Source organism: Trichomycterus rosablanca, chromosome 8, assembly GCF_030014385.1.
Source record: "Trichomycterus rosablanca isolate fTriRos1 chromosome 8, fTriRos1.hap1, whole genome shotgun sequence".
In the NCBI taxonomy this organism is placed as follows: domain Eukaryota; kingdom Metazoa; phylum Chordata; class Actinopteri; order Siluriformes; family Trichomycteridae; genus Trichomycterus; species Trichomycterus rosablanca.
Window position 1 is genome coordinate 17,965,208 of NC_085995.1, and position 12,762 is coordinate 17,977,969.

Below are 12,762 nucleotides of genomic sequence, written 5' to 3' on the forward strand. Positions count from 1 at the left end.
GCTGCAGTGCTGAGAATGATCCACCACCCAAATAATACCTATTCTGTAGTGGTCCCGGGAGAGTCCTGACCATTGAAGAACAGCGTGAAAGGGGACTAACAAAGCATGCAGAGAAATAGATGGACTACAGTCCGTAATTGTAGAACTACAAGGTGCTTCTAAATGGTAAGTGGAGTTGATAAAATGGACAGTGAGTGTAGAAACAAAGAGGTGGTTTTAATATTATGGCTGATCAGTGTATATTGAATATTGAGTATTACCATTACAACATCATAAATCCTACTGATGAACAAGCTGTAGTAATAGTTTCACATAATACATAAACTGGTATAATAGGCACATTGAGGATTTTTCTATGAAGAAATGCCACTGTCCCCTGGACCTGAGCTAATTTTTGATGTATGCTGTGGTCAGATAAGTCCACATTTCAGCTTGTTTTCAGGAAAATCCTCAGTGTGCCTATTATACCAGTTTATGTATTATCTGAAACTATTACCACAGCTTGTTCCAATCAATGTAAAATGACATTGTAATGGTAATACGTCCACACATTTATTCAATTTAAATGACACATTAGTATAACAAAGCTGATTGCACTACCTCCTGAAGAGCCTGTCTATCAAGCTGTTCCCATACCAGGCTGTGGTGTTACCTATCAGGATGCACTGGATTGTTGAAGTGTAGACATCAAATTCTTTGTGCCAAAAGCAGGAAGGGCCATCCAGACTGTTATAAGCCAACATTGTCTTTGTACAGGGGTTCATTAGTGCCCATAGCATGGGCAACTTTCATACTGTATGTCTAAAGGGACCATTGATACAGAGGTGTAAATTGGGATTTTTAAGAGACACATGCTAAAATCAAGGCAACATATTTCTCCAGGAAACTCATGGCTATTTCATCATAAAACAGATCACATTCTGCATGCACAACAAAAGAGGGTGTGTACCTGACTGGCTTGAAAATCTAGATCTATCTGTAATTGAAAATGTCAATAAATCAAATAAACATTTATTTGTATAGCACTTTTTACAATGGACATGTAAGATGTAAGGGCAGTGGTAGCTCAGTGGTTAAGGTACTGGACAAGTAAATGTAAAAGTAAAAGTTGCCACTGTTGGGTCCCTGAGCAAGGCCCTTAACCCTCAATTGCTCATTGTGTAAGTCGCTTTGGATAAAAGCGTCTGCTAAATGCTGAAAATGTAAATGTAATGTAAATGTATTATAAAGAGGAGGACCAGGGAATGACAACCACTGGCTTTTCACCAGCTCCCAATATTCTCAGTTCCCAAGTGAATAAACTGTTTAATTGTTAGGGCTGTAACAACCTGGTTAACAAGCCTTTTTTTGAGTGTATTGCAGGTAATACAGTTAAGATGGTTAAAATACAGGGTGTGTTTGAAAACCTAGTGCTGCCTTGCTGTCTTACTGCCTACATAGGCAGCTGCCTAAGTAGAGAGAATTCTAATAAGTCATCGACTTATAAGTCACGTTATTCGATCACACTACTTAGACAGCAATTCATCCATGAGATGAGGTGGCACAACACACTAGCATGTCAACAAACATCTCCCTCCATGTACTGACAAGCCCAAATTTGCAAATAAATGACAAGTTTATACAAATTAAAAATCAATAATAATTTATTCATGTTCGCCATATTTTTTATTTTTCTGTGAGAAAAGTTGTGCTGCACTGAATGCTGGGATTGCCTTCATCGTTAAGGCAGTATCGGATGCTCCCTCATTATTCTGTCAAAATAGCGTTCAAATGCTGTCTATGTAGAGAGCTCACTAGGTTTTCGAACACACCCACAATCAAGTTGGTCAAAGAATTGTCATGGTTTAGCTTTGTCTGGCTCCCAGAACACACAATTATTGGGATTAGCTTATGTGCCACGCCCCCTCAGTTCCGGGAGCACATGGATTTAATGTTTTTTATTTATGCTCCATTGCCCTCTGTCTCCACCCGTCTCCTGATTTGCCTTCATGTCTATGAACCCCAGCTGTTTCTTGTTTTTCAATTATTGTCTTGTATATAAGTTACCCGTGTTTCCTTGCTCATGTTGAGGGCTGTTAGGTTGGACACGGACACACGCAATTCCTCCTTGTAGTCATTACAGATTCATTGTACCTTGTTATAGCCTAGCCATAGTATAGCCTAGCCAACCCTTAACATCCTTTTTTTATAGCCTAGCCATAGTATTACTGTTGATATCTTTTTAACAGCCTAGCCATAGTATTTGTACCTTGGAATCCTTGTACCTTGTTATAACCATAACTTAGCTATAGTCATCGTATAGTCGGTTATTTTTAGTCCTTGTTCTTTGTTATTGTTTAGTCCTAATCATTTTTTTTTGTTCCTGGTCATGTCCTTGTCTAAGTCCTTGTTTCCCCTTAGGCTAGACCCTCCTGTTTCCATTAGCATAGGCTGTAGCTTAGATGTTCACATGTAGGATTTAGTCTAGTTAAAGATTTAGAATAGTTTATGACCTGGTAAATTGTCAGTTTATTCTTTTATGACTCTAAACTGCTTTCACACTCATTTAGTTACTATAAATACCTGAGGAATGTGGAAAATGTATGATTCCTGTATATTAAAGAGCCTACTTCACCCCCACTGTTATGTCCCCACTGTGTTTTTGTGGTTAGCTGTGTATGAATAAAGTAGTAATTTCTACTGCACATATTTATTACTAATTAGTGCACATGGCCTACCAGTTGGTAGGGGCTGTTATCTAGCGAGTAGTGTGTCTTAAAGAATCACTTAGAAGCACTTTTATTGCTGGTTAATTACCCTAAACACTGGATGTATTTTACCATAGCTCTCTGTAAATGTAGTTTAATAATCTTATGATGTATATTTTTTTTATTTTAATGCTGACGTCTGGTAAGGCCATCTCCTCTCCTGTCTTATTGTGCAGTGTGCATAAGTATCCTATCACAGATGCAGATGTGTCTGTCATATCAACTATAGACTTTTCTCCTTCCTGTCGTGAATCCAGCCTCTATGTGCTCCTGCTGGAGCTTCTGTGCTCCTATGTGCCACACCCCTCTCTCTTGGAGCACTCTCAGTCTCCTGCCATGCCCACTCAGTATGATTAGCTCCCTCGGCTAATTACCCTCATCTGAGGGTATTTAAGAGAGGATCTGGGGAACAGTCTTTGGAGACTATTTTGCATCTGAACTCTGTTTGCCTTTGGATTTTGCCTGACTTCTGTCCGTTTGCCTAATTCACCTTGTTTTGGTTTGTTTTTTTAGTTTGTCTTGTTAGTCCTGTTTAGTCCTGTTTAGCCTTTGTTTAGTCCTGTTTAGTCCCATTTAGCCTAAATTAGCCTGTGTTTGCTAGCCTTATCCTTTGTCTGTTAGCTTTAGTTCTGTTTAGCCCTGTTCAGCCTTGTCTAATTCTGTCTTGTTCCATGTTATTAGCTTAGTTATGTTTAGTATTTAGCTTAGTTTAGAATTAACATAATTTGTGTGTTTAGGTTAGTTAGATTAGCATTTATCTTAGCTTAGGTCTTGTGTTCATTTGTCTTGTTTAGTTAAACCTAGTGGGGGCAAGCTGTAGCCTTGTGGTTAGGGTACTGGACTAGTAATCAAAAGGTTGCTGGTTCAAGCCTCACCACTGCCAGGTTGCTGCTGTTGGGCCCTTGAGCAAGGCCCTTAACCCTCAAGTGCTCAGATTGTATACTGTACTGTAAGTCGCTTTGGATAAAGATGTCTGCTAAATGCTGAAAATGTACATTTAGTTAAATACATCTCTGCGAGTGTGTCCGCCCCTCTCTTGTCTGTTATAGCCCATATAGCGTTACACTTCCTTTGCCAGGACAGCTCTGACACTGCTTTTTAATACTTAACAAACTTTTTATTTTGCAAAATTCACTATCTTGTAGCCATCACTTTATTTACATTTATATTTATTGCATTAATCTGAAAGTTTTATCCAAAGTAAAAAAGTTGAGGGTTAAGAACCTTGCTCAGGAGTGTTTAGTTTTAACTTAAATGCAATCCTACAATCCTACAAGATCCTGTAAATTCATGAATAGATGCAAATAAAACACACAATAAATTTATTAAAACCAATGAAACTATTGACCTCACCACAATTAACATTCAATTTGGCTAATCCTGTTAGGGATTGCCAATCCAAATCATTTAACTGCATATGTGATTTGGCACAGTTATTACTCAGGACACCTTTCTTGATGCCACCGTCCGATTTATCCTTGCTTGGGACCGGTACCGGCACCAAGCTGATCAGCCATAACAAATCCACCTCCTTGTTTCTACACTCACTGTCCATTTTATCAGATCCACTTACCATATAGAAGCACTTTGTAGTTCTACAATTACTGACTGTAGCCCATCTGTTTCTCTGCATGCTTTGTTAGCCCCCTTTCATGCTCTTCTTCAATGGTCAGGACCACCACAGAGCAGGTATTATTTAGGTGGTGGATGATCTTAAGCTCTGCAGTGACAATGACATGGTGGTGGTGTGTTAGTGTGTGTTGTGCTGGTATGAGTGGATAAGACACAGTAATGCTGATGGAGTTTTTAAACACCTCACTGTCACTGCTGGACTGAGAACAGTCCGCCAACCAAAAATATCCAGCCAACAGCACCCAATGGGCAGCATCCTGTGACCACTGATGAAGGTCTAGAAGATGACCAACTCAAACAGCAGCAGTAGATGAGCGATCGTCTCTGACTTTACATCTACAAGGTGGACCAACTAGGTAGGAGTGTCTAATAGAGTGGACAGTGAGTGGACATGGTATTTAAAAACTCCAGCAACGCTGCTGTGTCTGATTCACTCATACCAGCACAAGACACACTAACACACCACCACCATGTCATTGTCACTGCAGTGCTGAGAATGATTCACCACCTAAATAATACCTACAGGGTGACTAAAACAGTATGTAGAGAAACAGATGGACTACAGTCAGTAATTGTAGAACTACAAAGTGCTTCTACGTGGTAAGTGGAGCTGATAAAATGGACAGTGAGTGTAGAAACAAGGAGGTGGTTTTAATGTTATGGCTGATCGGTGTATGTCCCCCCAGTCGATTGGTGTTGAGCTTTCTGTGTATTTAAGGCAAGATGCCGCTGTGCATGTGTGCACCAGCTTTTAGCTCCCTAATTTGATGCTTATTGTTTGTGTTTATTTTGATTCTGTTATTATTGTCCACTTTGAGGTTTAGGTAATCGGGCCCAGTACAGCATGGCAAGAGCAGACCTGAGGAAAGTCAGAAAATGACCAATGCATGACTGCACTTCCATCCACTCCACTAATATCAAAATAACCACAGTGGTTATACAGGATGACATGAGTCACCGTACAGGGGTGAAGTACAGAAACTAACAGAGTGGTGTTTTATAAACAACCTGTCTCTTAACACCAGAAAACCAAAGAAACAGTTATCGATTACCGGAGAAAGAAAACAGTCCCTGTTCCACTTTACATCAATGCGGACCAAGTGGAGAATGTTTTATACCTTCAAGTTTCTGGGAACTCACCTCTCAGAGGATCTCTCCTGGTCTCTCCCAACAGTTACCTCCTTTGTTTTATGTCTATAAGTCTAACCACTGTTCCAGAAAGGTTTTCCACAGGCTTTTGCAGTGTGTCAAGAGGATTTTGTGTCCATTAAGTCAATAAAGCATTTGTGAGGTCAGGCAATGTTACTTGTGGCTTTGGCTCACAAATGATATTTCATATCATCCCAACAGTGTTTTATGAGGATAGGTCTCTTTAGGATGTTGGAGTTCTATCATTGCAAGTATGCATAGAATAGTTGATGCTGTTTTGAAGACAAGGAGTTCAAAGACAAATTTTGCTGTCAGTTTTTACAGAAACTCGACAGGAAGGTTGTTCCAAACATCTTGAAGAAATAACCACAGATATTTTGTGGATGTAGGCTTGCTTAAATCATTCTGCCTCTTTGGGTAAAGCCTGATGATGTTTAGATCAGCGCTCTGTGGGGGCTATATCATCACTTCCAGTACTGCTTCTTTACTCTAAGATAGTTTCTAATGACATTGGCTGTATGTTTGGGATCATTGTCCTGCTAGAGAGTAAATTTGGAGCCACTACGATGCCCTTATGATGGTATTGTATGATGGATAAGTATCTGTCTGTATTTCTCAGCATTGAGGACTGGCTGGGACCGGCAAAAGCACAGGCAGGACAGCTAAGACCAGCGAGAGTTTAGGCAGTCTGGCTGAGAGCGATGAGAGTTCGAGTGTTGAAAAAAAAGCACATAGCCATGCAGTCAGCCTTTACTTTTATTTGTGAAAGAATGGGTTACAGAGTTACAGAGCAGGGTCGCCATGTGATGAAGTGCTTAGTCGCCAAACCTCAGCTCAAACCTCCTCAGGCATTAAAATGAGCACAAAAATTGTGCACCCGGAAATTCGTGGCATGGGTTTTCATGGCCAAACAGCTGAATGCAAGACTTACATCACCAAGCACAATACCAAGCAGCAGATAGAGTGGTGTAAAGCATGCTGTCACAGGACTCTAAAGCAGTAAAAATTTGTTCTCTGGAGTGACAAATCACACTTCTCTATCTGGCAGTCTAATGGACGAGTCTGGGTTTGACAAATGCCAGAAGAACTTTACCTGCCTGTCTGCAGGTAACTGTAAGGTTATTGTAAGTTTGGTGGAGGGGGGCTTATATTATAAGGTTGTTTTTCAGGGGTTGACCTAGGCCCCTTAGTTCCAGTGAATGAAGATCTTAATGCTTCAGCATACCAGTTAAATTAGGAAAGTTGTATGCTTCAAAACTTGTGGGAACAGTTCGGGAAAGGTCCTTTTTCTGTAACAGCATGAAAGCAAGGTCCCAAAAGGCATGGTTGTGTAAGTCTGGTGTGTAAGAACTTAACTGGCCCACACAGAGCTCTAATCTCAACCCCACTGAACACCTTTGGGATGAAATATCACAGAGAATGCAAGTCATTCTCTTATACTGGCTGTTACGAGAGCAGAAAGTAGTTTGTAAAAAGCACATAGAGGAAGTATAGGGATAATTTTCCTATGCAATGTATGCTTACATACTTGATGTTCTTACTTCTTGAATCTTCTTTTGATTCTTTTAAAACAAACAACAATTATCAAGGATAAATTTTTCCTTATTTCATTTTAAATGCTGTGTTTAAATCATTCTATTTAGCCATCTACACCGACCAGGCATAACATTATGACCACTGACAGGTGAAGTGACAAACACTGATTATCTCTTCATCACGGCACCTGTTAGTGGGTGGGATATATTAGGCAGCAAGTGAAAATTTTATCGTCAAAGTTTTGGTGGCTGGCCCGTGTGTTCTGATCCAACAAATAAGCTACTGTAGCTCAAATTGCTGAAGAAGTTAATGCTGGTTTTGATAGAAATGTGTAAGAATACACAGTGCATTGCAGTTTGTTGCGTATGCCGAAAGCACCAACAATGGTTATGTGAGCATCAGAACTGGACCATGGAGCAATGGAAGAAGGTGGCCTAGTCTGATGAATCACGTTTTCTTTTACATTATGTGGATGGTCGTGTGCGTGTGCATCGCTTACCTGGAGAACACATGGCACCAGGATGCATTATGGGAAGAAGGCAAGCCGGCAGAGGCAGTGTGATGCATTGAGCAATGTTCTGCTGGGAAACCTTGGGTCCTGCCATCCATGTGGATGTTACTTTGACACGTACCACCTACCTAAGCATTGTTAAAGACCATGTACACCCTTTCATGGAAACGGTATTCCCTGATGACTGTGGCCTCCTCTTTCATCAGGATAGTGCACCCTGCCACATAGCAAAAATGGTTCAGGAATGGTTTGAGGAGCCCCACAATGAGTTTGAGGAGTTACAGGAGTTAAAGGATCTGCTGCTAACATCTTAATGCCAGATGCCAGTGGAGTCCATGCCTTGATGGGTCAGGGCTGTTATGGCAGCAAAAGGGGGACCAACACAATATTAGGAAGGTGGTTATAATAATAATGTTATGCCTTATCAGTGTATTTCCAAGTGCAGGCTGTCAAACATTAATTAATGTTGCATTTACTGTACATGAAAAGTTTCCACTTTTCAAAATATGCCAATAGGTGGATTGACTACTTATAGTGAGTAGAATAGTGAGTAGACAGGTGAGTTTGTGATGCAGTTTATTGATTAGAGTGTCCTGGTTAGAATGACAAGATTACTGAAGAATAACAAACCAGCATTTTATAAGAGGACACAGTATACAGTGAAACACTCAGTTTGTTCTTGGATCCTGGATCCACCGGAAGCCTGACCAGAATTAAGTGACTAGTAAATATTTATAAAATTTATAAAAAGTTACTGTGGTTTTAGTGAGAAGACATTAGGGTAAACATATAAAATAATGATTAATGAAATATCAAAGCTATAACAATGAATTATCTATCGGTATCAAACTAATTCAAAATGTATATACAGACTCACCACATGCTATAAGTAATTAATATTAATGCATTTAATTCTTGTCAAATTCATTGGCTCTAGGCACAGCAAATGAAATGTATTTACACGCCTCTTTTTGACTTTGGCATTGAAGGTGAATAAAATGTGCCCATAATCAGGATTTATTGCTTTGGTTCTGTGTGCATGAGGAAGGAGGATCTGAGTACATTCTCATTGTCATGCCTGTATCAAGAAGACAAGGATGAGCAGGACTAAGACTGAGTTCAAACAACAGTGACTGTAATTAGCAGTAATTTACAGATGTTTTGTCCCTGATGATCCCACTGCTCAAAATTACACAGAGACTTAGAAAGATCATGTTTTTCCCCTCACAGTGTGAGCCACTCAAATGAACCACAACATCTATATAATAGACTGTTCCCCACTGGTTTGTCCACCTTGTGCAAGGTAGCTAAAATTCACTTGATTGAGTCTCAGTGGAGCATGTATTCCCATCTCCCTGAGAAGAATGGCACACACATTCCAATATACACTGTAATGGAGGAACAATCAATGCATTGTTGAAAAGACAAGTATGCTAGTTTGCTAAACCAGTGATGTAAGCATATGCACTGATCAGTCAAAATATTAAAACCACCTCCTTGTTTCTACGCTCACTGTCCATTTTATCAGCTCCACGTACCATATAGAAGCACTTTGTAGTTCTACAATTACTGACTGGAGTCCATCTGTTTCTCTGCATGCTTTGTTAGCCCCCTTTCATGCTGTTCTTCAATGGTCAGGACTCTCCCAGGACCACTACAGAGTAGGTATTATTTGGGTGGTGGATCATTCTCAGCATTGCAGTGACAATGACATCGTGGTGTGTTAGTGTGTGTTGTGCTGGTATGAGTGGATCAGACACAGCAGCGCTGCTGGAGTTTTTAAATACCATGTCCACTTACTGTCAACTCTATTAGACACTCCTACCTAGTTGGTCCACCTTGTAGATGAAAAGTCAAAGACGATCGCTCATCTACTGCTGCTGTTTGAGGTTGTCATCTTCTAGACCTTCATTTGTGGTCACAGGACACTGCCCACAGGGCGCTGTTGGCTGGATATATTTTTGGTTGGTGGACTATTCTCAGTCCAGCAGTGACAGTGAGGTGTTAAAAACTTCAGCAGCGCTGCTGTGTCTTATCCACTCATACAAGCACAACACACACTAACACACCACCACCATGTCAGTGTCACTGCAGTGCTGAGAATGATCCACCACCCAAATAATACCTGCTTTGTGGTGGTCCTGTGGGGGTCCTGACCATTGAAGAACAGGGTGAAAGCAGGCTAAAAAAAGCATGCAGAGAAACAGATGGACTACAGTCAGTAATTGTAGAACTACAAAGTGCTTCTATATGGTAAGTGGAGCTGATAAAATGGACAGTGAGTGTAGAAACAAGGAGGTGGTTTTAATGTTATGACAAACCTGTGAAGCGCCTGGGCAAGGTCTTTAACAGCTCCTTGAGGGACTCCGGTGCACTCCAGCAAACTAAGGCTGACCTGACTGCATGGCTTGCAGCTATAGACAAGTCGGGGCTGCCAGGGAAATTCAAAACCTGGATTTACCAACATGGAGTCCTGCCAAGACTCCTTTGGCCTTTGCTTGTCTATGAGGTGCCCATAACAATGGTGGAGACGTTGGAAAGAACCATCAGCCAGTTTCTTCGCAGGTGGATGGGGCTTCCCCGATCCCTTAGCAGCATCGCGTTGTATGGCCATTCCACAATGGTGCAGCTTCCAATCAGCGGCTTGTCAGAGGAGTTTATGGTCACACGTTCCAGGGAGCTGATGATGTACAGGGACTCCGCTGACAAAAAAGTCGCCACCGCAGGAATCCAAGTGAAAACGGGGAGGAAGTGGAAGGCCCACGAAGCCATTGACAGAGCTGAGGCACGGCTGCAGCACAACATCTTGGTGGGTAACACAGCAGTGGGTCGGGCTGGGCTTGGTAGCTTCTCTAAACCTCGCTACGATAAAGCTGGAAGAATGGAGAGACGTCAAATGGTACAGGATGAGATCCGAGTAGAAGTGGAGGAAAATCGGCGGATCAAGATGGTGGCTATGTACCAACAAGGCGCCTGGACAAGGTGGGAACACGCCGAAAAGCGGAAAATTACCTGGCCAGAGCTCTGGAGACTGGAGCCCCAGCACCTCAAGTTTCTCATCCTATCCGTGTATGACGTTCTTCCAAGCCCAACCAATTTGCAGCGCTGGGGTATGGCAGACACCGCGGCATGCCAGTTATGTGAGAGGAGAGCCACGCTAGAGCATATCCTCAGTTGCTGCCCGAAGGCCTTGGGGGAAGGGCGTTATCGCTGGCGACATGACCAGGTCCTTAGGGCTCTGGCAGATACGCTCAGCATAGCAATCTCCAACTGCAGATACCAGCCCCCCCGAAAGAAGCTCATTACCTTCGTCAGAGCTGGAGAGCAGGCACAACATCAGCCAGGTTCCTCTGGAGGGCTTCTCACCACAGCACGAGACTGGGAACTCCAAGTCGACCTGGGGAAACAGCTTAAGTTCCCAGAGCACATCTTGGCCACTGCACTCCGCCCAGACGTGGTGTTGACATCGGAGTCAACAAAGCAAGTGGTCCTGGTGGAGCTGACTGTTCCCTGGGAAGACAGAGTTGAGGAGGCCAATGAACGTAAGAGGGCCAAATACTCTGAGTTAGTGGTTGAGTGTCGGAGCAAAGGCTGGAAAGCCCGATGCGAACCAGTCGAGGTGGGGTGCAGGGGTTTTGCTGGCCAGTCTCTACCCCGCACCTTGAAGCTCCTTGGAGTTAAGGGTCAGCTGTGCAGAAAAGCCATTAGGAACATCATAGAGGCTGCGGAGAAAGCCTCAAGATGGCTATGGATCCGGAGGGGGGACCCTTGGAGTAGCATGCCACTTGGACACAAGTTGGGGGCTGATCACCCCCGGCTGGGTCGCCCGAGCGAGGGTGTTTGATGATCAAAGACCCGAAACACCGAAGGACCTCGGGTTCATCACTGATGATGTGTCCAAGTAGCACCTAGTGGTGTATTCAAGAACTTATGGCTAATCAGTGTATGTCCCTTCTTACTCTTGATTCCGTTATGTTTTTCTTATACTTAGGGATTTTTTCTTAAATATTCACTGCAAGGTTTGGGCCTAAATGTCTGATATGTTTTTACTTAGTTATCTTGTTATTTGTAGATTAATGGATAAATTAAATCCACCACACAGTGTGCACAAGGGTTGAATACTTTTTAAATCAACTGTATTTTTTCCAAAAATAAAGGATAACTTTTGTAAAACCTAAGAAGTACAGTAATTTAATTGTATTGTCATTACTTTGAACTTCGAGGTACTACTGTTTTACTTTTGTTTACTTGTTCAGGGAAATCTTATTTTGGTTTTTTTTGCTCTTTGATGTGACTGACACAAAAATTCTGTAGTCTGTGGAGTGCAAAACAAGCAGACATGCTTATTTTACAGCTTCCATCTAATCAATGAGTGATCTCTCTTCTTTTATGTCTGCTCCTCCATCCTTGACAACACTCAAAATGAATAATTAATGAGAGTAGATGCTATGGTCATGGGGACATGTCTGTGAGGAAGCAAATTCACTTTTGATTAGTATATAAAAGAAAGAACCCATCTGCCTCTGTATGTGATAATATGACAGCCCATGCCAGCAGCATCAAGGGAGAGGGTGCATCACAGAAGGAAGTACTAAAGACACAAAAACACAACAGAGCCACTCACTCCATGACCTTAATTTACTCACAAATACACTAAAGCATTCACTGTTTAGCAGACAATGAGTCAAAAACCATACTACTAAGAATACTACTAATTGTATGTCTTTTTTTCCTGTAGTTTATATAAAGAGAAAAGTAAAAATATTTAAAGACAACATTTGTATTATGTACCCCAAGCTAAGGGTACAACAATGCATGATCTCATGCAAAATATTTAAACTACAGGTCTAATATGTGTTTAAATTATGATAAATTAATTTATTGCCGTATACACTGATCAGCCATAATATTAACACCATTTCCTTGTTTCTACACCCACTGTCCATTTTATCAGCTCCAGTTACCATATAGAATCACTTTGTAGTTCTACAATTACTGACTATAGTCCATCTGTTTCTCTGCATGCTTTGTTAGCCCCCTTTCATGCTGTTCTTCAATGGTCAGGACTCTCCCAGGACCACTACAGAGTAAGTGGTGGATCATTCTCAGCACTGCAGTGACACTGACATGGTGGTGGTGTGTAAGTGTGTGTTGTGCTGGTATGAGTGGATATGACACAGCAATGCT

General features: G+C 41.7%; 1 protein-coding gene across 1 annotated transcript; it reads left to right on the top strand.

The window, feature by feature from the left end:
- Nucleotides 1–9,886: 9,886 nt before the first annotated feature.
- LOC134319689 (uncharacterized) lies at nucleotides 9,887–11,419 on the top strand (the record flags this gene model as incomplete). The annotated part of the gene is made up of 1 exon (XM_063000981.1): nucleotides 9,887–11,419. A coding segment is annotated over one exon (1,533 nt), but the record flags the coding sequence as incomplete, so codon positions are not given.
- Between the last annotated feature and the right edge of the window lie 1,343 nt (nucleotides 11,420–12,762).